Source organism: Oryctolagus cuniculus, chromosome 8, assembly GCF_051225735.1.
Source record: "Oryctolagus cuniculus isolate XC-2025 breed Fujian yellow rabbit chromosome 8, ASM5122573v1, whole genome shotgun sequence".
In the NCBI taxonomy this organism is placed as follows: domain Eukaryota; kingdom Metazoa; phylum Chordata; class Mammalia; order Lagomorpha; family Leporidae; genus Oryctolagus; species Oryctolagus cuniculus.
Genome location: NC_142874.1, coordinates 29,257,723 through 29,279,612, shown reverse-complemented (window position 1 = coordinate 29,279,612; position 21,890 = coordinate 29,257,723). Strand labels below are relative to the sequence as shown.

Below are 21,890 nucleotides of genomic sequence, written 5' to 3'. Positions count from 1 at the left end.
CTATGCAAGATTGTGAATCTGAACTTTGTAAACATCCACAACCCCCATTTGGGCAAGAGAATGCCACCACCAGAAGTATCGCCAGGAGTGTCAGAAAGGCTCAGTGTTTTTGAAGTGAGCTTGTTGAATTATGCAACGTGTCTCATGGAAAATGGCTGCTGTTTCCATTGGTCACAGAAGCAGCATGCGCTCTCAGTAAATAATGTACCTTATGAAAGCCTCAGCTAAGCACCGAAAGTATTTTTGTTTGAGAAAGATTGTAATGGCACTCATCTCTCTCTGTTCCCATATGTTCTGGATGTATAGATTCATATCAAGGTATGGAGCATGATGCTTCATTGCTTAGCTGTGTGACAACTAAGTAGTGGATTATGTCCCAATAGATTTTTAAATAATGAAATCAGGTGAGTCCTAGGTGTACCAGGTTGCGCACGAGTTAAACCATGTATTCTTGCCTGTTTTAAAGAAAGAGTTGGATATGGTAGTATGTATGAGCAGCCTCCTGCATTTGAGATGGCATTTGCTTTTTTCTTGTCTCCTTTTAAAAGGTGGAATTTTGAATGCTTGGTGTTGGATTACTTTGTGACTGCATGCTATCTGGAGAGTACTAACTAACCAGAAAGAGAATGGAGATAAAGTTTACTTTAGGGTGAGGAAACTGATGTGTGGGATCCCTTACACCATTTGATTGTAAATGATTACAGAAGAAAGTAATTCTCTTCACGGTTGTGATGAGTTGTGTGCCATGCTGAGTAATACATTATATTAGTGCAATGAGGTGTAGATAGCATCATTCTTAAACAAGTTGAGTCAAAGGAAAGTCCAAAGAATTGAGTAACTGGACTGGCTGATGAAGTGGCACATCTTGGAGCCTATCCTGGCTTCCTCAGTGATATAGCACCATGAGGATTGCCCTCCCTTGTTTGTCTGATGGTGATGCATTCAGGGGCCCAGAAATGCCAAGAAGATGGCTGATGAATGATATTTGGGGAGGGGGCCGGTGCTGTGGCACAGTGGGTTAAAGCCCTGGCCTGAAGCGCAGCTGTCCCATATGGGCACCAGTTCTTGTCCCGGCTGCTCCTCTTCCGATCCAGCTCTGTGCTATGGCCTGGGAAAGCAGAAGAAGATGACCCAAGTCCTTGGGCCCCTGCACCCATGTGGGAGACCCAGAAAAAGCTCCTGGCTCCTGGCTTCGGGTCAGCATAGCTCTAGCCGTTGTGGCCATCTGGGGAGTGAACCAGTGGATGGAAGTCCTTTCTCTGTCTCTACCTCTCTCTGTAATTCTGTCAAAATTAATCTTAAAAAAAACAAAAAAACAAAAAAACAAAAACAGATTGTTTTTGGCAACTTCACCCATCTGTCTATCACACTGCACCTTGACTCCTCTGGTGCCTTTTATGATATTCAGCATAAATCGGTCATTTAAGAAGAAAAGTTTAGGTGCCTTCTTAAGAAAACGTGCACAGCTGAGCAGTAGATACTCCAAACTCATGTTTTCCTTGGTGATCCTCTTTTCTGTGGAAAATTCCTCTTCAGCGTTCAGTTGGCAGAGCTTGATGGGTAGCTAAAATATAGGCTGTATAGCTTGGCAGGGTGGCACAAGGAACAAGGCCCCACGGGATCCTGCCACTCATTTGGGAACCAAGTGAAGAAGGTGAAATCAAATCACCTGGGGAACAGGTTAAGCTTTGTAACCCTGAAGAGTGAGGGAGGTAGAGGCTGGTTGAGTGATATCAGGGAGCTTGTGTCATGAAGTGCAGATCTCTTTGATGGGAGTGAGTTGCTGGTGGTTGGGCATTCAGACTACCAAACAGGAAATCTCATAGGGAAAGGTGACTTAGCATGAAGTAGATTATGAGACTCCACTTAGTTTGAATGTCAACTGTATTTTTTTGCTTTTCAAATGAGTTCTGACACCTGACTCCACTGGGTAAACTTAAGAGGATGTGTATAACTCAATGTGAGGTGTCTCATTATGCAAAAAAATAAAAAGCAAAAACTGTAGGTAGCACTGCCAGAATTGAACCTGAGCAGCTTCCTCAAGTCTTTATATTTCATTTCTGGTTGATGAATTGATTGTTTGATTTGAGAGACCATCACACACATGCACAAGAGAAGGAGAGAGAGAGAGAGAAAAGAAGAGAAGAGTTGAGTTGAGTTTCCTATCCTCTGATTCACTCCCTAAATGTCAGCCGTGGCCATGGGCCAGGGACAGAACTGGAATCTGGTATTTACATCATGTCTCCTTTGTGACAGGCAGGACTAGAGCTGGAATTTGGGAACTTATTCCATGTTGTGCTTGTGAGAGGTAGGAACCCAAATTTGTTAGCCATGCATACTGCCTCAGAGGGCCTGCATTTGCAAGAAGCTGGAATTGGGAGCCAAAGATGGACATCAGGTCCAGATGCTCTGATATGAGCCTAGGGCATCTTAACAATTAGGCTAAACACCTGATTCTAACTGCCAGCTTATAGGAAATTGGGAAGAAAAGTTCATGAACGTCACGTGGATGGTACTAGCCAATTTCAGATCGTAAGCTCTTGTACACCACAAATGGATCAGTTTCTGTCTTTTCTAAGGCTGGAAACAGTCACCTGTCAAATGGAAAGGGTGGAAACAGAATCTGTCAATGATCCTCTACAGCTAATGGTCTCACTTTCTCCTCAGGCTTTCTCACAAACTGTCTGTCTTGCTGGGGCATTACCAGAAGCCATAATGACCTGCCCCAGGACTCCCCTCCTGCTATTTCGGTGCCAACACTCCTGAGAGTGTCTGGTGTTGAGGACCTGACCCTCACACTCTGGGTAGGTATCATTTTGATCTTCTGAAGCCCTCCTCAGGAGTGAGCGTTCTGAGGGCTTGGTGTCATCATCCAAAAGTGTTTCAAATGAGGCCATCATTTGTCAGTCCCTGGCTTTGGCTGACATGCCTTCTTAATGTGACCTCAAAGAAGAACAGTCAGCTCAGTTATCGTGGTCTTACTTCAAAGGCAACAGGAGAAAGAACCGTTCCGTTTATTCTGCTGGTTTCAGCGATGTTACCCAGTCACCTGCTCACACACAGCAAAAGGAATGTTTCTGAATCTCTTGGAGTCGACATCCCCCCATGTTCCCCTTTTAGCCTCTTCCTTGAAGTGTTCCTTCATTTCCTTTTTGTCTAGATGACTCAAACTTAGAACTCAACGTCCCTCACTGTGGGCGTGGTTTGTATTTCAGATGATTAGATGGATCACCTGCCATTTATGTATCCTTCTATCATAAGAGAATGTGTCAGAGGAAAGCCACAGAACGTGGCCTATGTTATTTCCCAGGAGGGCATTTAAGAGTTGGCACATTGATTGTCCAGCACATCTACATACACTATGCTAGATGTAGGGCATTTTTTGCGAGGTGGGGAGGAATGTATCAAGTTAGTTCCATGCTAGATGGTGCCCCAGCCCTTGCAGCATTCACAAGTTGAAGGAGTTGCTAGGATCCTCATCACTGTGACATCATTCATGGATAAAAGGAAAGCATGAGTAAGGTGATGTCCTATGCCCAAGGTCTCATGAAAAGTAAGGGACCTAATAGATGACAGATTCCTGGAGATACCTGACTGTGACACTCCTGTTCCCCTCTTGGCATGAAGATGAGGCAGAAGGACATGAAAGTCAACAAGTTTGGCAACAAGTGTGGCAACGAGATTTTCCTAGTTGGGAAAGGCCATCAGTACTAGGAAATAATGAGAACAGCATGGTAAAACAGGAGAGAGTGATTCACTAAAAGCTTGAAGCAGAGAAGTTTGGTGTACAAGTTTCATTCCTTGAAAAGGAAACTAGGTTAAAGCCAGCATTCAAAACAATTTAGTGGGTGGACACAGATCAGATGGATGGGTTGAACATATATTTAGAGACACTGAACAAAATTTTCTTCCCTCACTTCAGCTGCTGCTGTGTCAGTTCCCATACTCTTCTCTACAGGGGGCTAGCTTTTGTTCTGGGCTTGTGGATATGAAATGTCCTTTAATTAGTTTTCCTTTTTCTTTTCCACAGGAAGTGATTCGTATTATCAAGCAGAAAGGGCCAAAGACAGAGAATATTTTTCAAAAAGTTGGTGACATAAAGTCATTTATAGCCCTAAAGGAAAGATTTAACACAGGAGATAGAGGCGACTGGGGCAATGAATCGCCACTTGTGTTAGCAACACTGTTAAAGGTAGGGGGATTCTGGCATCATCTATGCACAATATGGAAGCTGTGTGATGGGTTTCATTCCTCGTGACATCTCAAGAAGAGCAGTAGGCCTAATCAGTTAAGCGTCTGAGAAACTGAAAAACACATCAGAAACTCCAGGTTGTAGGCAGCTACTCCCTTCATTGGACAGACTCTGCTTGTTAGATAGCTTTCCCAGTCTTCAGACTCCATGCTTGCTGTCCTCATCTGAATGCTCCATGTAGAATTATGCTAGCATAGTTATAATTGCCCAAGCATCTTCCAAATAAACCCTGGTTATTCATATAGAATTTTGGCCAGTACAAATCTCCTGCATTTGCCAGATTTGACAGTGTCTTCCTAATGACATCAGAGTTTCCCAAAGAAACTTTATTTGAAATTTTGAAAACCATTCTAGGTGTTTTCCACAATAAGCAAACATTGCTCTTAAAATGAATTAAAAATACATACAAATGCCAAGAAAATTCCATTCTTTTCATTGCCATTCTTTCCCCTGTCTCTTATGCCTTTGCTTCACACGTGGTGTCAGGACTCTGCTATTTGGAGCTGCCTTCATTTTGACTACTGTTGGCATCTTATGTTCATTTCCATTGTACTTAAGCCAATACTCCTAGTTATAGTTACATAGTAACGAGCCCCAGCACAAAGCTCAGCTTGTGAATCTGACTTTGAAAGTGTTGCAGCAGGCAAAGCTAGGTTAGAAGTTTTAAAATGTTGGGCCTGTGTTTGGCATAGCAGGGTATGCTGGGGGTTGGAATGCTGGCGTCGTATATCAGAGCCCCAATTCAAGTCCTGGCTGCTGTGCTGCTGATCCAGCATCCTGTTAATGCATCTGGGAAGGCAGTGGAAGATGGCCAAGGTACTGAGGTTCTTGCCTCCCATGTGAGAGGCAAGGATGATGCTCTTGGCTTCAACCAGGGTCTGAACTGGATATTGCAGCCATTCATTTATGTAGGATCTCTCTCTGTCTCTCTTCCTCATTCATGAACAGTGTGCGTGTATGTGCATGTGTGTCTCACTCTCTGTGCCTCTGCCCATTGAGCACAGAATTCTCTTTTTTTATTTATTTGAAAGTCAGAATTACAGAGAGAGGAGAGGCAGAGAGAGAGAGAGAGAGAAGTCCTCCATGCGATGGTTCACTCCCCAATTGGCCGCAATGGCCAGAGCTGCAGCGATCTGAAGCCAGGAGCCAGGAGCCTCCTCTGGGTCTCCCACGTGGGTGCAGGGGCCCAAGGACTTGGGCCATCTTCCACTGCTTTCCCAGGCCATAGCAGAGAACCTGGCCGGAAGAGGAGCAGCCGGGCCTTGAACCGGCACCCATACCATATGGGATTCTGGCACTTCAGGCCAAGGCGTTAACCTGCTGCGAAACAGTGCCATCCCTGAGCAAAGAATTCTAAAATCCAAGGTGATGCAAAATACACATGTATTTCAAAATTGTATGGTAAAATCACAAGTATCCAGGTACATTTCTGTAAGGGAAAATTGAATTGTTGGTCATTTCAGCAGCTGTGAAACAAAAATCTGGCAATGCCGTAATCACTACAAAAAATATCCTTACATTCTTTGAAACGCTCAGTACACTTGCTCTTTCCTTACCCTCCATCAATGCTTGGCCACATGTTAAATGGTTACACTTCTGTAATGACTTCCGGGCCCACACGTACATCACTCAGATCATAAAAATATACACTAGGTTAGACAGTCACATGTTTGTGTTGTTTCTGTTGTACATGAAGTTGATGTCATTTTTCAACAAGATATAGTGGTTACCCCTCTGAGGACTTTGGAGTCTGATTTTTGATAAATACCATGGGAATCACCTGGAGAGTTGGTCCAGGCTAAACATAAATACAGTCATGGAGTTGGATTTGCCATTGAGCTCCCTAGAAGCAGAGGTGCAACAGCAAATCGTCTTCACATGATCTCCTTGGCTCACAGTGTGACTTCCACAACATGCCCCGTCTAGTCATCCTGCAGCACAGGGAAAGCCAAGAGAGGACACATACCCCACGTGCATGGAAGTAAGTACCCAGCAGACAAAGCTGCTCCTGAGCCATCCCAGACTTCCCCATCATTCAGAGCTCCACACATACTGGACATACTCCTTGGGAAACAGTCAAAGGCTGTAACTACAGTGGGAGAGTATTGGACGCCAGTGACATAGTCAGGGTATAAGAGGGCTTGGATTTTGTCCGTTTTCTTCACTGTTCTATCCCCAGTAGTCCAAACTGGATATGACATAAATGACTACTCAAGAACTACTAGAATGAGTGAGCAATGTCTGGATTATGAACACAACACTTACTGAGAGGCATTTCCTACACTCACTGCTATTGAAAAGTGTCATGGGCCATATAGTGAGACCAGTGGAAAGAAAGCTAGCAAGGGGATATGAACTGGAAATATAAATCCCACCATCTTCTGGTTATATTTGTAAAGAGTTGATCAATGAGCTAGTGAAAAGGAAAGTAGAATGAGGCTATTAGGAGAGTATTTTGCCCCAGGGAACAGACATAGTCAAAATGTCCAGTCCTTACTTCCTATTTTCTGTGAGTACATGTGTGTATATTTAGTTCATTTGGTTCGGAACCTTTGCTGCTAAGACTTAAAAGGATTAGTCTGAAATCAAAATGTGAAGTATGTATGTTTACATGTCCACAGTGCATAATATGATTTAGGATGACCCATAAGCAGATTTGTCAGTTTGTACTATTTTGCTAAAATATAGGCAAAGAAGACTATATAGATTTGTTTTATATATTTGAATGGCAGAGTGAAAGAGAGAGACACGTATGGGTCTGGCAATGTAGCGCAGTGCATTTACCTACTACCTGCAACACAGACAACCTGTATGTGCACTGATTTGAGTCCCAGCTGCTTGGTTCTGGATGAACTTACCACGAATGGACATGGGAAGGCAGCCAAAGATGGCCCAAATACTGTGGTCCCTGCCACTCACATAGCAGAGCTGGGTGGAGTTCCTGGCTTCCGGATTCAATGTGGACATTTGCAGAGTAAATTCGTGTATGGAAGATTCCTCTCTGTCTCTGTTTCCCTCACTGTCTCTCTGTTTCTTTCTCTCTCTCCTCTCTCCCTCTCTCCCTCTCTCCCTCTCTCCCTCTCTCCCTCTCTCCCTCTCTCCCTCTGTGTGTGTGTGTTTCAACTCCATCTTTTACATAAATAAATAAGCTTACAATGACACAAACACACACACATGCTCATACAGAGATGTCAATCTTCCACATGTTTTCTGAGTGGCCCAGGTTGGGCTGGGCCAACCTGAAGCCAGAACCGAAAACTTGTTTCAGGTCTCTGAAGTAGGGCAGAGCCCCAAGTACTTGGGCAGTTACCCACTGCTTTCTCGGGCACTTTAGCAATGTGATGGATCAGAAGTAGAGCAGCCAGGAATTGAAGTGACCCTCTGATAAGAGTTGATGGCATCCCTGGCAGCAGATTAATCCACTATGCCATAATAACTACCCTCCAAAAGATGATTGAGACAATAAGATGAGGTTTTTCTTCCCTTCCAAAACTTCTCAGACTGTGTACACCTCTAGAGTAAGTCAGAAGAAATGGAAGCACCCGTTTCTGCATGTACACAATGGTGGGAATTAGAGGCCAAACTCTATGGAGGTCACAGTTTGAACGTCTAGAGAAAAAGCGGAGATTAAATGAAATATTGCAATTAAATGTTTTCTTTGTAATTTCTCAAGTCTATATTTGCCAACAAATTGATATAACTTCTTTTTTAATCTCTATAAGGAGTGTCTTCGAGCCTTTCCTGGCACTCTCTTTTCAACCGACCTCTATGATCAGTGGCTGGATGTTCTTGATAAAGGGAATGACGAGGAGGCCAGAGACATCCAGAGGTGATTCTATATAATTGGTACTGCATTCCAGACATGCCTCAGAAGGCAACCGACATAGTCTGAGAAAAAGATTTTCTGCTCTCGAGCATGAACCACTAGAAGAGTGCACATTGTGAAGAGGGTTCTTGTAGTCCCACACACCACAGCCAGAATCAGAAGACATGTAGACTCTACCATTGTCATTGAGTTCTTATTTCTCCCCAAATGTTATTATGGAGTTGTTGATATTGTACACATTCTGAATGTATGACATCGGTGGGGAGGAAGTCCGCTGGTGTCAGAGACATGCTACAAGAACAGTTGACCACTGGTCTGACCGTCATATTGTCAGAAGCAACTAAGTGCAGATCTCTGTGTGTGCTTATAGAATTGAAGTCAGTCAAGCGCTTTTGTATGTATTCATGCCCGGGATGTGTTTGTTCCATCACTGCTTTAGACTCTTGTCTTGAGGCAGCATTCTTGTACTATTACCTTTCAAAGAAGGGCAATGCTTTCAATTAATTGCTGTTGAATTTCCTCAGTAAGCTCTCACCTGAGAACATTCTGTAACACAACATCTGTTTTTAATATACCTGTGTTCAATTAGATATTTACAAAGTTATCCCAAATGAAAACACATTGTGATTTCAGCAAAAAAATCATAGGAATTTTTTTTAAGACTTACAGCTCCTTTTGTCTGTATTTTCATTGGATTATGTCAATGGCATTAAAACTACTGTATTTCCTTTTTTTTATCTACAAATTCCTGAGGAAAATGACTTGTTATAAGACTGCATTTTTTTGTGTTTAGGCTTTTAGCCCATCTGCCCAGAACTAACACAGCTCTCATAAGACACTTGTTTTCATCATTATATGCAATCTCATGTAATGCATCATACAATCAGATGACTACATCAAAGTTAGCTTTGTGCATCACCCCGAGCCTTCTGTGTGTCTGGCGATCTACTTCAAGAAGCCCAGCCCTCGAAGATGAAATAAGGAGAAAGGTAATGAGTACCCTGTTTGTTTGTGTTGGAAAAGTGAAAGTCAGGATTTGCATTCTTGCCAAAGAAGCGAGTGATATCAAAATATTAGCCATTCAACTAGGCCACAAAATATGTTGGTCTTCTAATGAGAAATGTTTTTGGACAAGTTACATAGTATTCTTGGAAGTGTAACTGTCATTTATGAGATAAAACTGGTTCGTATGTGTTACTGTCAAGTGCAAATTTTTGTTAGAATCCAGAATTTCACATTTTTGTGATGTTCACGGTTCACATAGGACTTGTGACTCCTAAATAGGCCAAGTGGAAAAGAGCACCCCATGTTCATCCTTTTGTGTCACAGCTTTCCCTCGTGGAGTTTCTGATTGCAAGTTATCCCAGAATATTTGCAGTTGACCAGAAGTCTAAGAAGAGCTGTATGAAATCCAAAAGAAACATTGGAGAGAGTACCCGGCAAGTCATCGCCACTGCGGGGCAGAGTGCTGCCAGCCCAGGTGAGAGTTCCCTGCGGTGGGATCTTAGGGCCAGCGTGCCAGGTTCTCTGGGAGAATTTCACTCCTTTGCTAAGAACCAGACCGCAAGCCTGCCAGGTGTCACAGGAGAAGCTTGAGTGATGTCCTGTAGCTCAGGGCTAACCCCAAGAGTAATGCCACCCCTCCCATGACTCCACCTGCTCTGTCTTCACAAGGGTAGCACAGATCAGGAGGTTTTATGGTGTCCTGAGACCAAAGCACAGATAAGATGATGTACTTGACTTACCACGCCACTCTTGCAAATGATGTGCGCATCAGAGAGATCGTGTGTTGATCTAGTCTGTGGAACCATTTTCTAACCAAATGTAAGTGTAGCCCTTACAAATGAGAGTGCCTCATGTGCTGAGGAAACGTGGACTTAAAGTAGTATGTGACTTCGCTGCTAAACATATTCAGATGAATGCACACTTTTTCATTATAGGTATTTATGATACAACTAGAAACAGTGTGTGCATAGACAAGTTCATTCTTTGAAATGCATTTCCACATACACTTCTGAATTACTCTCTCCCATATAATCAGTGTGTTCCTGTTGAAGCATCGGCGAGGCTTGGTACTCTGTGGTAGCTGACACATCCCAAGTCCCAGTGCTCTTTGAAACCCTTTGAAAGGGAATAGTGTTAGGGATGAACAGAAAAGACCTCATGTCATAGAGGCTTCTTGCCAGTGTTCCAAATTTGGTGCCTTCATGTACCAACGTGTCACCTTTGTATGTTGTGTACATAAATAGTACTCAAAGTTAAAAATAAAAACCTTAGAATAAATGAAAGATAGGGATTTGTTTTGCTCAAGAAAGTAGTACATCTATAAATCATTTTTTCATTAATTGTTCTTTCATAAACTTGTCTTCATGATGTCTCAGAAACTGCAAGACAATCTCCAATATGAGTCAATGATGTTATTCTATCCTTGGCTCCCTGTGGAAAACTAATGGGTCCTTTTCCAAAGTACAAGATTCTTCATTTAAATGATTTCAAGGATTAAACCTCAAACTTTCAATTCAAAACAAGAATTGGTTTGATTCACAATGAGTATTCAACTTGGGCATCATTTTCTCAGACATACTTTGATATACTTAGTTTGATGATGTCTCAGAACTTAAAGAAACCCACATTGGGAGCAAATGATATTTACATTCCAAACAAATTCTTCTCCTGCAATCAGATACTGAAAAGTGACTGAAAATAGACTAACACTACTTTTGTTTTCTCGTCAATGGAAAAGATGACACTGTCACCGGAGTCTGAACCCATTAAAGGTATGGTGTCTGGCCAGAACTTTCCAAAGGAAAAAGAAGTCAAGCTTGAGCTTGTAAAGGGACCACCTGCGTCTTCTGTCCTCGCAATCTGAGTTACTGAAGAGTACCAAGAGCGTGCTTCCTTTAAATGTCCCTAAAATTCCTTTCACCTAACGCCAAAGGATAGTTTATAAAAGGTTTGCGCCTTGTTATCGATGTGCTTGAAATCTTCAGTTTCTTTCCTGGAAGGATAGAATTCCTTGGTAGAAAATTGCCCACGAGGCACCTACCCTAAGACAAACGTTTTGAATCCAGTTATTCTGTAACTGTCTCACAGTTGCAAAATTCAATCATTGATTTTCAAGATAGATTTTCAGTATTTCTGTCCTTATCCTTTTTGCGCCTCTTAAAGTAATTCTCATGTTTTGTATATAAGTGGAATTTAAATAAAAATAAAACACCTGAAATGAATTTAGAAAGGAATTTTCCTGCTCAAAATATTGAAATGGCCAATAGACAGGTGAACAGATGCTCAGGATCACTAGTCTGCAGGGAGATGCAAATCAAAGCCACAATGATTTTTCACTTCAGCCCAGTTAGATGGCTATCATCCAAAAATCAAAAAGCAATCAATGCTGGTGATGATGTGGGGAAAAGGTACCCTAACCCACTGCTTGTGGGAATGTAAACTAGTAGAACCATTATGGAAGACAGTATGGAGATTCCTCAGAAATCTGAAAATAGATCTACCATATGACTGATCCATTCCACTCCTGGGAATGAACCCAAAGAAAATGAAATCAGCATGTGAAGTGTCATCTGTACCCCCATGTTTATTGCAGCTGAATTCACAACAACTAAGATGTGGAGTCAACCCAGATATCCATCAACTGATAATGGAATTAAGAAAATGTGGTATATACACACTGTGGAATACTCCTCAGCCATAAAAAGAAAAGAATGAAATCCTGTCTTGTGTATAGAAATGGATACAAGTGGGGACCATTAAGCCTAATGATACAAGCCAGTCCCTAAAAGACAAATATATTTATTTTCTCTGCTATGTGGCAGGTGATGTAGAATACAAAAAATACTTAGGAATAAAATGGATACTTTGTGATATGATTGCTCTTCTTAGGCCTTGTGTATACTTGTGTGGAACTGTAGTCTTCCGACTTTGTTACTTGTTGAATATATGGTTAGTGATAAATTAAGCCTGTGACTATAGAGTGGACTGAAAGCTTTTCTTTGTAAAACTTAAAGGAAAAGTAGGGAAGAAAAGAGGGGGTTGAGAGAGTGAGAGGGGGAGGGGGGAATTATGATTCTCTTCTTAGAACTGTAGCTGTGAAATACACGAAATCTGTTCTCTTTATATTAGTAACAATTCTAAAAAATGATTCAATTTGTGCAGTGGGTTCTCATCGTATCTATTTTCCTTTTCTTCAGTCTAACACTCTCCCAACTGAGCTATTTTGGCTGCCCCCAGTACGTTTTCTTTTTCTTTTCTTCATGAGGTCTCTGAAACCTCAGGAAAATCCCCTTTATGAGTACATGAAGTTGAGATTTCAGAGTTGATTTTACTTGTACCTTACACTGAGATGAGTCTGTTTTCTGAACATATTCTAAGACAGCTTTAGATTTTTCCACAGTGGAATCAATAAAACCAACATGAGAATCGGATCCAATGTCAAAGAATGTGACTGACCCAAACCCTCCACTTGGCAAAAAGGCTAGGCCCGAGTTTCAGATTGGCCTGTGCGTGCCTTCTGAACCTTGTCTTCTGAGTTACTGAAGAGAACAATTGGTGTGGTTCCTAAGCATGTACTTGAATCTTCCTTGCACTGCCTTGAACGCCTGCTACAAACCAACTTGCCAAAATGTATAATTTTCCTAACTGGAATTGAACTCCTCCATTAATAACTCTCTTGCTAGAGAATGACCAGTGTGACTACCAAACTAAGGCAATGGTTTTGACTTCATATTTTTCTTGACTTGGCTTCCACGGGAACACTGACTATGCCGTTTGCCTTTATTTTTCTTGTGCTTATATTTTCTGGAAGGAAAATTACAGTTCAAAATGATATCCAAGGACAAACAGGAAACATGTAAGAGAATTTAGAATAGGAATCTTTTTTTCTTGAGCAAAAGGAAGTTCACACAGCATTTTCCCATAATGCATGTTTGCATGTATCTCCTTTCATGTGCTTGTATCGTATTTGGATTCAGAATAACTTCATTACCAGTTATCTGATGTTGAGAAGGGTCTGCTGTTGGAAAATGTACTATGATAGGTTTTGTTTTTCCTTCAACATGAAAGTTCACACTTCACTTGGAGTGTGGCACAGTGTAAGATGTGGTGACTGAACAAAATCGTCTACTGGCAAATAATGCCAAGCCCGAGCTGGCCAGGGCCCACATCTGTCTTTTGACCTCTGCATTCTGAACACTGGATGTGTTCAGTTAGCAGAATTACTTAGGATTTCATTTTATGTTCTCTGCCCATCTTTTAATGTGACATTAAGAGCTTCTTTTTCACAAATGTTTGAATGTGTGTTTCCTAACTAGCTTGACATCTTCAGTTTCTGCCTTGGAAGGGCAGATTCCCTTGAAAGAAAATTGCTGATGAGGCACAAACACTGAGACAACCATTTGCTTCTGCTGGAATCATGACTGCTTCACAATCGTACACCAAATCAGCACTCAATTTGCCGAGACTTTCATTTTCTGTATCCTCACACGTTTGCTACCTCAAATCGTAACTCCAAAGTTTGGTAGACTAGTGCTACTCAAATAAAAATAATATATCTGCAATGAATTTAGAAAATCTTTTGTTTAGCTCCAAAAGAATTCCGTCTTTGCATCTTGTACTCATGATATGTATTTCCCTCTCCTTTCCTTCACGAGGTCTCAGAAACCTCAAGGAAATCTCCATGATGATTGCCTGATGCTGGGGTGTTAAATCGTTGCCTTGACCTCTCATAGGGTCTGTTTTCCAAAGTTATCCCAAGACAACTGTAGATTTTTCTTCAATGGATTAAATAAAATCTACCTGAGAATTGGACCCAGTGTCTGGGAGTGTGACTGGCATAAACACTTCCTTCACTGGGCAAGGAGACCAAGACTAAGCATGGAATGAGCCCACCTATGTCATTTGTCCTCTGTCTTCTGAGTTACTGAAAATAACAGTTGTCAGGGTTTTTGAGGATTTTATCCCATCTTTCCTAAAATTCCTTGAAACCTCCTCAAGAACTAACTTGCCGAAATGGTTGAGCAACTTTCCTAACTTGGATTGAAGTCGTCTTTTGCTGTGCAGGAGGGATAAAATGCCTAGAGAGTGAGTCACCCTTGTTGTCTCTATGCCAAGACAGTGGGTTAGCAAAGTGGCACATTTTCCTTGGCTCTCACCGGGATACTGGCCATTTCCCTAATTACTGGATCTTTTCATTTCATCTATGCCTATCCTCTTATTTTTCTGAAAGGGGAAGGGCAATTCTTAGCACAGAAATGACCTGAGGAAGGGCCCATCTGTATAGAGTCACAGGAATTGGTTCCATAATCACTGGAATCATCAAGGCTTGCCAGTAGGACAAGGGGGAGGTCAACTTTGTCTCTCTCAGCACCAAGAACAAGGTCCTGGCTGTCACACTCTCTGGCAAGACTGAAATTGAACTCTCGGTGCACCAAAGATATACAGATAAAGAAACCCATATTCAGCTCAAGCCCAACTTCTATCCTTATGAACTGCAGCAGACTATACCACTGCAACACTCATAGACACAGTTACCATTGATGAACGTTGATGAACGCTGAGAGCCTAGACTCCTAGAGCAGCTTCACTCCAACACAAAGCAAAAATCCAAGTGCTAACCCTGCATTTGGCTAAACCATGAACTCTTTTCAATAAAAACTAATTCATAAAGAGGAGAAATGAAGAAACATTTCTATGCCCAGACATGCTGCTTTTCTCTGACAACTGAGATACTGAATTAGAGAGATGGCATGGTGGTTTTGCATTTTCACCTTTCATCCCTAAATGCTTGGAGCCATCCACCAAATACTGAATTTACCAATTATATGAGGGCAAGGCTAATGGCACTTGAGGTTTTCAGTTGCAGTGAAGGAGGGAAAAGATTAATTCACAGAGACTGTCACCAGGATCCCTACTAAGAAAGTGAACTGGGCATCATATTGTACTTTGTTGGCTCCCTAGCACAACAAATAGACAAATGATAGTTAAAAGAAATTTCATTACATCTGTGACTTACAGTGTTACCGCCTGAAAAGCGATGCACTAATTGAAACATGGAACGAGTGGGTTCCCCAATCCTGCCTAAGACATTTATATTTGTTTTCTATGGAGTTTGAAACCCAACATGACAATCATTTTTTTTTTTGCTTCGGCTGGTCTCAGAACCCCGGGAAACGTGTCCACGAAGCATGGCTGTTGCCTGACGTGAAGTCATGGATTTGATCTCTGCTGCTGGAATGAGTGTGTTCTTAAAGCATGCCTAAACACTTTGAGATTTGTCTGACATGGAGTACATGAACCCAACATGAGCCTCAAAGAGTGCCCTGAATGGGACAGGCCCCAATCCTCCACTAGGGAAAAAGACCGGACCAAACAGCGGTGCGGCCACGCTTGCCTTCTGCCCTGTGAGTGAACACAGAGGAGATTGTGCAGCTGCATAAGAATTTCTCCCACATGGCGGGAGCGTCAACGAGGGAGTGACATGACTAAGCATGTGCTGAACATGGTTCATGAGAACTGGGGTTGGCAGTAGTGTCCTGCAGGGACCAGAGAATTCCTAGAGGTATACTCACGTAGCCCCTCAGAGGGGACTGTGGTCTGGGTGAAATAAGGTTCTTTGCTCCCACTGGAACACCAAGGTGGCACTTGCAAGTTCCTGCATCCTTTCACTTCACATGCTCTTTAACGTTCCGATTTGTTGCAAAGTGATTCCTTCTCAAGAAATAAGTGGCTCTGCTCTCAAGCTGTGAAGGAACCTTGGATATGTGCCCAGGAAGGACGTGTCTCCTGGGAAAAGAGTGCCAGAATGCTAGTCAGGTTAACTGAGATTACAAATTGTACTTCCCATTACACCCAGAGCGTACATACACCACTGGTGCATGAGGGTCTCCACATGGCTTGAGCCCTTTAGACACTGTACAGGTGGCCAAACAAAATGGAGAGAGGGGTGAAATCAAACCATGAGCGACCCAACTACTCGACCCTGACACAGGCCCAAACGCACCCCCAATCCCGCTAGTTTCCCTGGGAAGAGAACCGTCCAGCGGGCCATGGCTGGACTGAGCGCGTGCCGGACATGGTGCTCAGTTGCCATCCTGGAGGGCCCAGATTGCTCAGCCTGGTTTCCTAGGCGGAGGCAGGTGTGTTGTCGGCAAAGACCCTAACTCAGGCCAAGTGCGTGATGTCTCTTCTTCTTCCGCAGACGCCGAGCCCAGCACCCGGGAACCTGTTCCGGACGTGCCGCTCCCAACCATGACTCCCAGCACCGAAGCTGACCACGACCACGGTAGGGGCCCGTGTGCCTTGTGTCCTCTGCCCCTGGGAGCCCGCTGGGTTGCCGGGGCTCCTTGAGCGAGAACGGGCTTTCCTATTGCCTCCGGGACCGGGAAGGTGTCGCCATGCGATTCCTTGTCCCGAAACGCTGGCCTGTGCTCTGGAGCTGCGGGGACGTCCTCGGGGCTCTGCCCGGGAAGGATGTGCTCCCTGGGGAGAGAGGGGCCGCGGTGCGAGTCAGGCGCTCCGAGACGGGGCCGTGTGTCCTCCCGGGTGCTCTGGTTGGCTGCACGCTGCCTGGGCCTGTCCGCAGGTTGTCCGTTTCTCTGCGTGGTGGTCTGCTAACCCGTGCGGGAGGGGCGTAGGCTTCCCCGCCCCCCACGTCTGCTCCCGCCATGACCCACCCCGGGGGTCTGGTGCAGCACTCCCAGCCCGCATGCCTGGCGTCGCCACGGAGGCTGCGAGTGCAGAAGCCTCATGGGACCCGGCGTGGAGTGCCCCACTGCCCCTGGTGGCCCAGTGTGCGCAGCGGACTTAGGCGCGGGCACGCTGGGCTCCGCGAGGGTGGTGCTCTGTGCCTCTGCCTCTCCTGAGACATCCTTGCCTTCCTCTTGGCGTTGGCTGGTCTCCGAGCTCCCGGGACAGCGTCCAGGAGGCGTGGCCGCTGCCTGAGGACAAGTCCTCGATGTGCCCTCTGACGCTGGCACGAGCGTGTTCTGGACCCGTGCCGTGCCCCCAGGCAGCTGGGGAGTTGTCTGCCTTGTAGTGCGGCGGGCCACCAGGAGAATCTGACCCAGTGTCCTGGATGGGCCAGTTCCCAGTCGTGCGCTCGTGGCCCAGACCAGACCCGGGCTGGTGTGTGGAGCCAGCCACGCGGGCCCGTCTGTCCTGCGTGCCCTGAGTGGGCGCAGATGAGAGAGGGCGCGGTTGCTCCGTCCGCTTTTCTCCCCTCTCGCCCCCATGCGGGGAGCCGTCCAGCGAGGCCTGGCTGGACTGAGCCCGTGCCGGACACGGTGCTCCGTTGCCGTCCTGGAGGGCCCAGAGGATTGCTCGAGGTGTGCCCACCAGGCCCCTCCCCTGAGACAGGGGGCTGGCTGGGTGCCGTCAGGTTCTTTCTTGGCTGCCCCTGGAACCCGGAGGTGGCCCTTGCCTGGTTCCTGGATCCTTTCACTTCCCCTTCCTCGTCGCCTTGCCGTGTGGAAGGGAAGGGCCGCTCTTAGCCCGCCAGCCCTGGCCAAGGAGGGGAACCCACTCGGAGGGTGGGGTGGCACCAAGGCCTTGCGCGGCCCAACGCACAAGGGGGGACGGCGCGCCCTGCTGCGGGCCCTCGCCCTGGCCCCGGTGCCACCAGTTTCCCTTGGCCGGGATTCTTTGTGGCCTAGGCAGGCAGGCGCCCGTGCTGTCTCCACTCTGACCTAGGCACCCACCCACATGAGGCGTCGGGAGGTGTGGGGCCGGGAGAACATTGCTCTGCCTGGTTTCCTAGGCGGAGGCAGGTGTGTTGTCGGCAGAGACCCTCACTCAGGCCAAGTGCGTGATGTCTCTTCTTCTTCCGCAGACGCCGAGCCCGGCACCCGGGAACCTGTTCCGGACGTGCCGCTCCCAACCATGACTCCCAGCACCGAGGAGGCTGACCACGACCACGACCACGGTAGGGGCCCGTGTGCCTTGTGTCCTCTGCCCCTGGGAGCCCGCTGGGTTGCCGGGGCTCCTTGAGCGAGAACGGGCTTTCCTATTGCCTCCGGGACCGGGAAGGTGTCGCCATGCGATTCCTTGTCCCAAAACGCTGGCCTGTGCTCTGGAGCTGCGGGGACGTCCTCAGGGCTCTGCCCGGGAAGGATGTGCTCCCTGGGGAGAGAGGGGCCGCGGTGCGAGTCAGGCGCTCCGAGACGGGGCCGTGTGTCCTCCCGGGTGCTCTGGTTGGCTGCACGCTGCCTGGGCCTGTCCGCAGGTTGTCCGTTTCTCTGCGTGGTGGTCTGCTAACCCGTGCGGGAGGGGCGTAGGCTTCCCCGCCCCCCACGTCTGCTCCCGCCATGACCCACCCCGGGGGTCTGGTGCAGCACTCCCAGCCCGCATGCCTGGCGTCGCCACGGAGGCTGCGAGTGCAGAAGCCTCATGGGACCCGGCGTGGAGTGCCCCACTGCCCCTGGTGGCCCAGTGTGCGCAGCGGACTTAGGCGCGGGCACGCTGGGCTCCGCGAGGGTGGTGCTCTGTGCCTCTGCCTCTCCTGAGACGTCCTTGCCTTCCTCTTGGCGTTGGCTGGTCTCCGAGCTCCCGGGACAGCGTCCAGGAGGCGTGGCCGCTGCTGAGGACAAGTCCTCGATGTGCCCTCTGAAGCTGGCACGAGCGTGTTCTGGACCCGTGCCGTGCCCCCAGGCAGCTGGGGAGTTGTCTGCCTTGTAGTGCGGCGGGCCACCAGGAGAATCTGACCCAGTGTCCTGGATGGGCCAGTTCCCAGTCGTGCGCTCGTGGCCCAGACCAGACCCGGGCTGGTGTGTGGAGCCAGCCACGCGGGCCCGTCTGTCCTGCATGCCCTGAGTGGGCGCAGATGAGAGAGGGCGCGGTTGCTCCGTCCGCTTTTCTCCCCTCTCGCTCCCATGCGGGGAGCCGTCCAGCGAGGCCTGGCTGGACTGAGCCCGTGCTGGACACGGTGCTCTGTTGCCGTCCTGGAGGGCCCAGAGGATTGCTCGAGGTGTGCCCACCAGGCCCCTCCCCTGAGACAGGGGGCTGGGTGCCATCAGGTTCTTTCTTGGCTGCCCTGGAACCCGGAGGTGGCCCTTGCCTGGTTCCTGGATCCTTTCACTTCCCCTTCCTCGTCGCCTTGCCGTGTGGAAGGGAAGGGCCGCTCTTAGCCCGCCAGCCCTGGCCAAGGAGGGGAACCCACTCGGAGGGTGGGGTGGCACCAAGGCCTTGCGCGGCCCACCGCACAAGGGGGGACGGCGCGCCCTGCTGCGGGCCCTCGCCCTGGCCCCGGTGCCACCACTTTCCCTTGGCCGGGATTCTTTGTGGCCTAGGCAGGCAGGCGCCCGTGCTGTCTCCGCACTGACCTAGGCACCCACCCACATGAGGCGTCGGGAGGTGTGGGGCCGGGAGAACATTGCTCTGCCTGGTTTCCTAGGCGGAGGCAGGTGTGTTGTCGGCAGAGACCCTCACTCAGGCCAAGTGCGTGATGTCTCTTCTTCTTCCGCAGACGCCGAGCCCGGCACCCGGGAACCTGTTCCGGACGTGCCGCTCCCAACCATGACTCCCAGCACCGAGGAGGCTGACCACGACCACGACCACGACCCCGACCACGACCACGACCACGGTAGGGGCCCGTGTGCCTTGTGTCCTCTGCCCCTGGGAGCCCGCTGGGTTGCCGGGGCTCCTTGAGCGAGAACGGGCTTTCCTATTGCCTCCGGGACCGGGAAGGTGTCGCCATGCGATTCCTTGTCCCGAAACGCTGGCCTGTGCTCTGGAGCTGCGGGGACGTCCTCGGGGCTCTGCCCGGGAAGGATGTGCTCCCTGGGGAGAGAGGGGCCGCGGTGCGAGTCAGGCGCTCCGAGACGGGGCCGTGTGTCCTCCCGGGTGCTCTGGTTGGCTGCACGCTGCCTGGGCCTGTCCGCAGGTTGTCCGTTTCTCTGCGTGGTGGTCTGCTAACCCGTGCGGGAGGGGCGTAGGCTTCCCCGCCCCCCACGTCTGCTCCCGCCATGACCCACCCCGGGGGTCTGGTGCAGCACTCCCAGCCCGCATGCCTGACGTCGCCACGGAGGCTGCGAGTGCAGAAGCCTCATGGGACCCGGCGTGGAGTGCCCCACTGCCCCTGGTGGCCCAGTGTGCGCAGCGGACTTAGGCGCGGGCACGCTGGGCTCCGCGAGGGTGGTGCTCTGTGCCTCTGCCTCTCCTGAGACGTCCTTGCCTTCCTCTTGGCGTTGGCTGGTCTCCGAGCTCCCGGGACAGCGTCCAGGAGGCGTGGCCGCTGCCTGAGGACAAGTCCTCGATGTGCCCTCTGACGCTGGCACGAGCGTGTTCTGGACCCGTGCCGTGCCCCCAGGCAGCTGGGGAGTTGTCTGCCTTGTAGTGCGGCGGGCCACCAGGAGAATCTGACCCAGTGTCCTGGATGGGCCAGTTCCCAGTCGTGCGCTCGTGGCCCAGACCAGACCCGGGCTGGTGTGTGGAGCCAGCCACGCGGGCCCGTCTGTCCTGCGTGCCCTGAGTGGGCGCAGATGAGAGAGGGCGCGGTTGCTCCGTCCGCTTTTCTCCCCTCTCGCCCCCATGCGGGGAGCCATCCAGCGAGGCCTGGCTGGACTGAGCCCGTGCCGGACACGGTGCTCCGTTGCCGTCCTGGAGGGCCCAGAGGATTGCTCGAGGTGTGCCCACCAGGCCCCTCCCCTGAGACAGGGGGCTGGGTGCCGTCAGGTTCTTTCTTGGCTGCCCCTGGAACCCGGAGGTGGCCCTTGCCTGGTTCCTGGATCCTTTCACTTCCCCTTCCTCGTCGCCTTGCCGTGTGGAAGGGAAGGGCCGCTCTTAGCCCGCCAGCCCTGGCCAAGGAGGGGAACCCACTCGGAGGGTGGGGTGGCACCAAGGCCTTGCGCGGCCCAACGCACAAGGGGGGGACGGCGCGCCCTGCTGCGGGCCCTCGCCCTGGCCCCGGTGCCACCAGTTTCCCTTGGCCGGGATTCTTTGTGGCCTAGGCAGGCAGGCGCCCGTGCTGTCTCCACTCTGACCTAGGCACCCACCCACATGAGGCGTCGGGAGGTGTGGGGCCGGGAGAACATTGCTCTGCCTGGTTTCCTAGGCGGAGGCAGGTGTGTTGTCGGCAGAGACCCTCACTCAGGCCAAGTGCGTGATGTCTCTTCTTCTTCCGCAGACGCCGAGCCCGGCACCCGGGAACCTGTTCCGGACGTGCCGCTCCCAACCATGACTCCCAGCACCGAGGAGGCTGACCACGACCACGACCACGACCCCGACCACGACCACGACCACGGTAGGGGCCCGTGTGCCTTGTGTCCTCTGCCCCTGGGAGCCCGCTGGGTTGCCGGGGCTCCTTGAGCGAGAACGGGCTTTCCTATTGCCTCCGGGACCGGGAAGGTGTCGCCATGCGATTCCTTGTCCCGAAACGCTGGCCTGTGCTCTGGAGCTGCGGGGACGTCCTCGGGGCTCTGCCCGGGAAGGATGTGCTCCCTGGGGAGAGAGGGGCCGCGGTGCGAGTCAGGCGCTCCGAGACGGGGCCGTGTGTCCTCCCGGGTGCTCTGGTTGGCTGCACGCTGCCTGGGCCTGTCCGCAGGTTGTCCGTTTCTCTGCGTGGTGGTCTGCTAACCCGTGCGGGAGGGGCGTAGGCTTCCCCGCCCCCCACGTCTGCTCCCGCCATGACCCACCCCGGGGGTCTGGTGCAGCACTCCCAGCCCGCATGCCTGGCGTCGCCACGGAGGCTGCGAGTGCAGAAGCCTCATGGGACCCAGCGTGGAGTGCCCCACTGCCCCTGGTGGCCCAGTGTGCGCAGCGGACTTAGGCGCGGGCACGCTGGGCTCCGCGAGGGTGGTGCTCTGTGCCTCT

At 49.2% G+C, this 21,890-nt stretch overlaps 1 protein-coding gene across 1 annotated transcript in view; it reads left to right on the top strand.

Moving 5' to 3' along the window:
- The window catches only part of LOC127486484 (rho GTPase-activating protein 20-like), a 161,402-nt gene that overhangs the window by 73,462 nt on the left and 66,050 nt on the right, over positions 1–21,890 (top strand). Inside the window, exons 17-22 of the mRNA XM_089301762.1 lie at positions 2,668–2,804; positions 4,031–4,192; positions 7,975–8,081; positions 8,872–9,067; positions 9,408–9,558; positions 16,285–16,368. Coding sequence (XP_089157888.1) covers positions 2,668–2,804; positions 4,031–4,192; positions 7,975–8,081; positions 8,872–9,067; positions 9,408–9,558; positions 16,285–16,368 — 837 coding nt within the window. The remainder of the gene's footprint in view (positions 1–2,667; positions 2,805–4,030; positions 4,193–7,974; positions 8,082–8,871; positions 9,068–9,407; positions 9,559–16,284; positions 16,369–21,890) is intronic.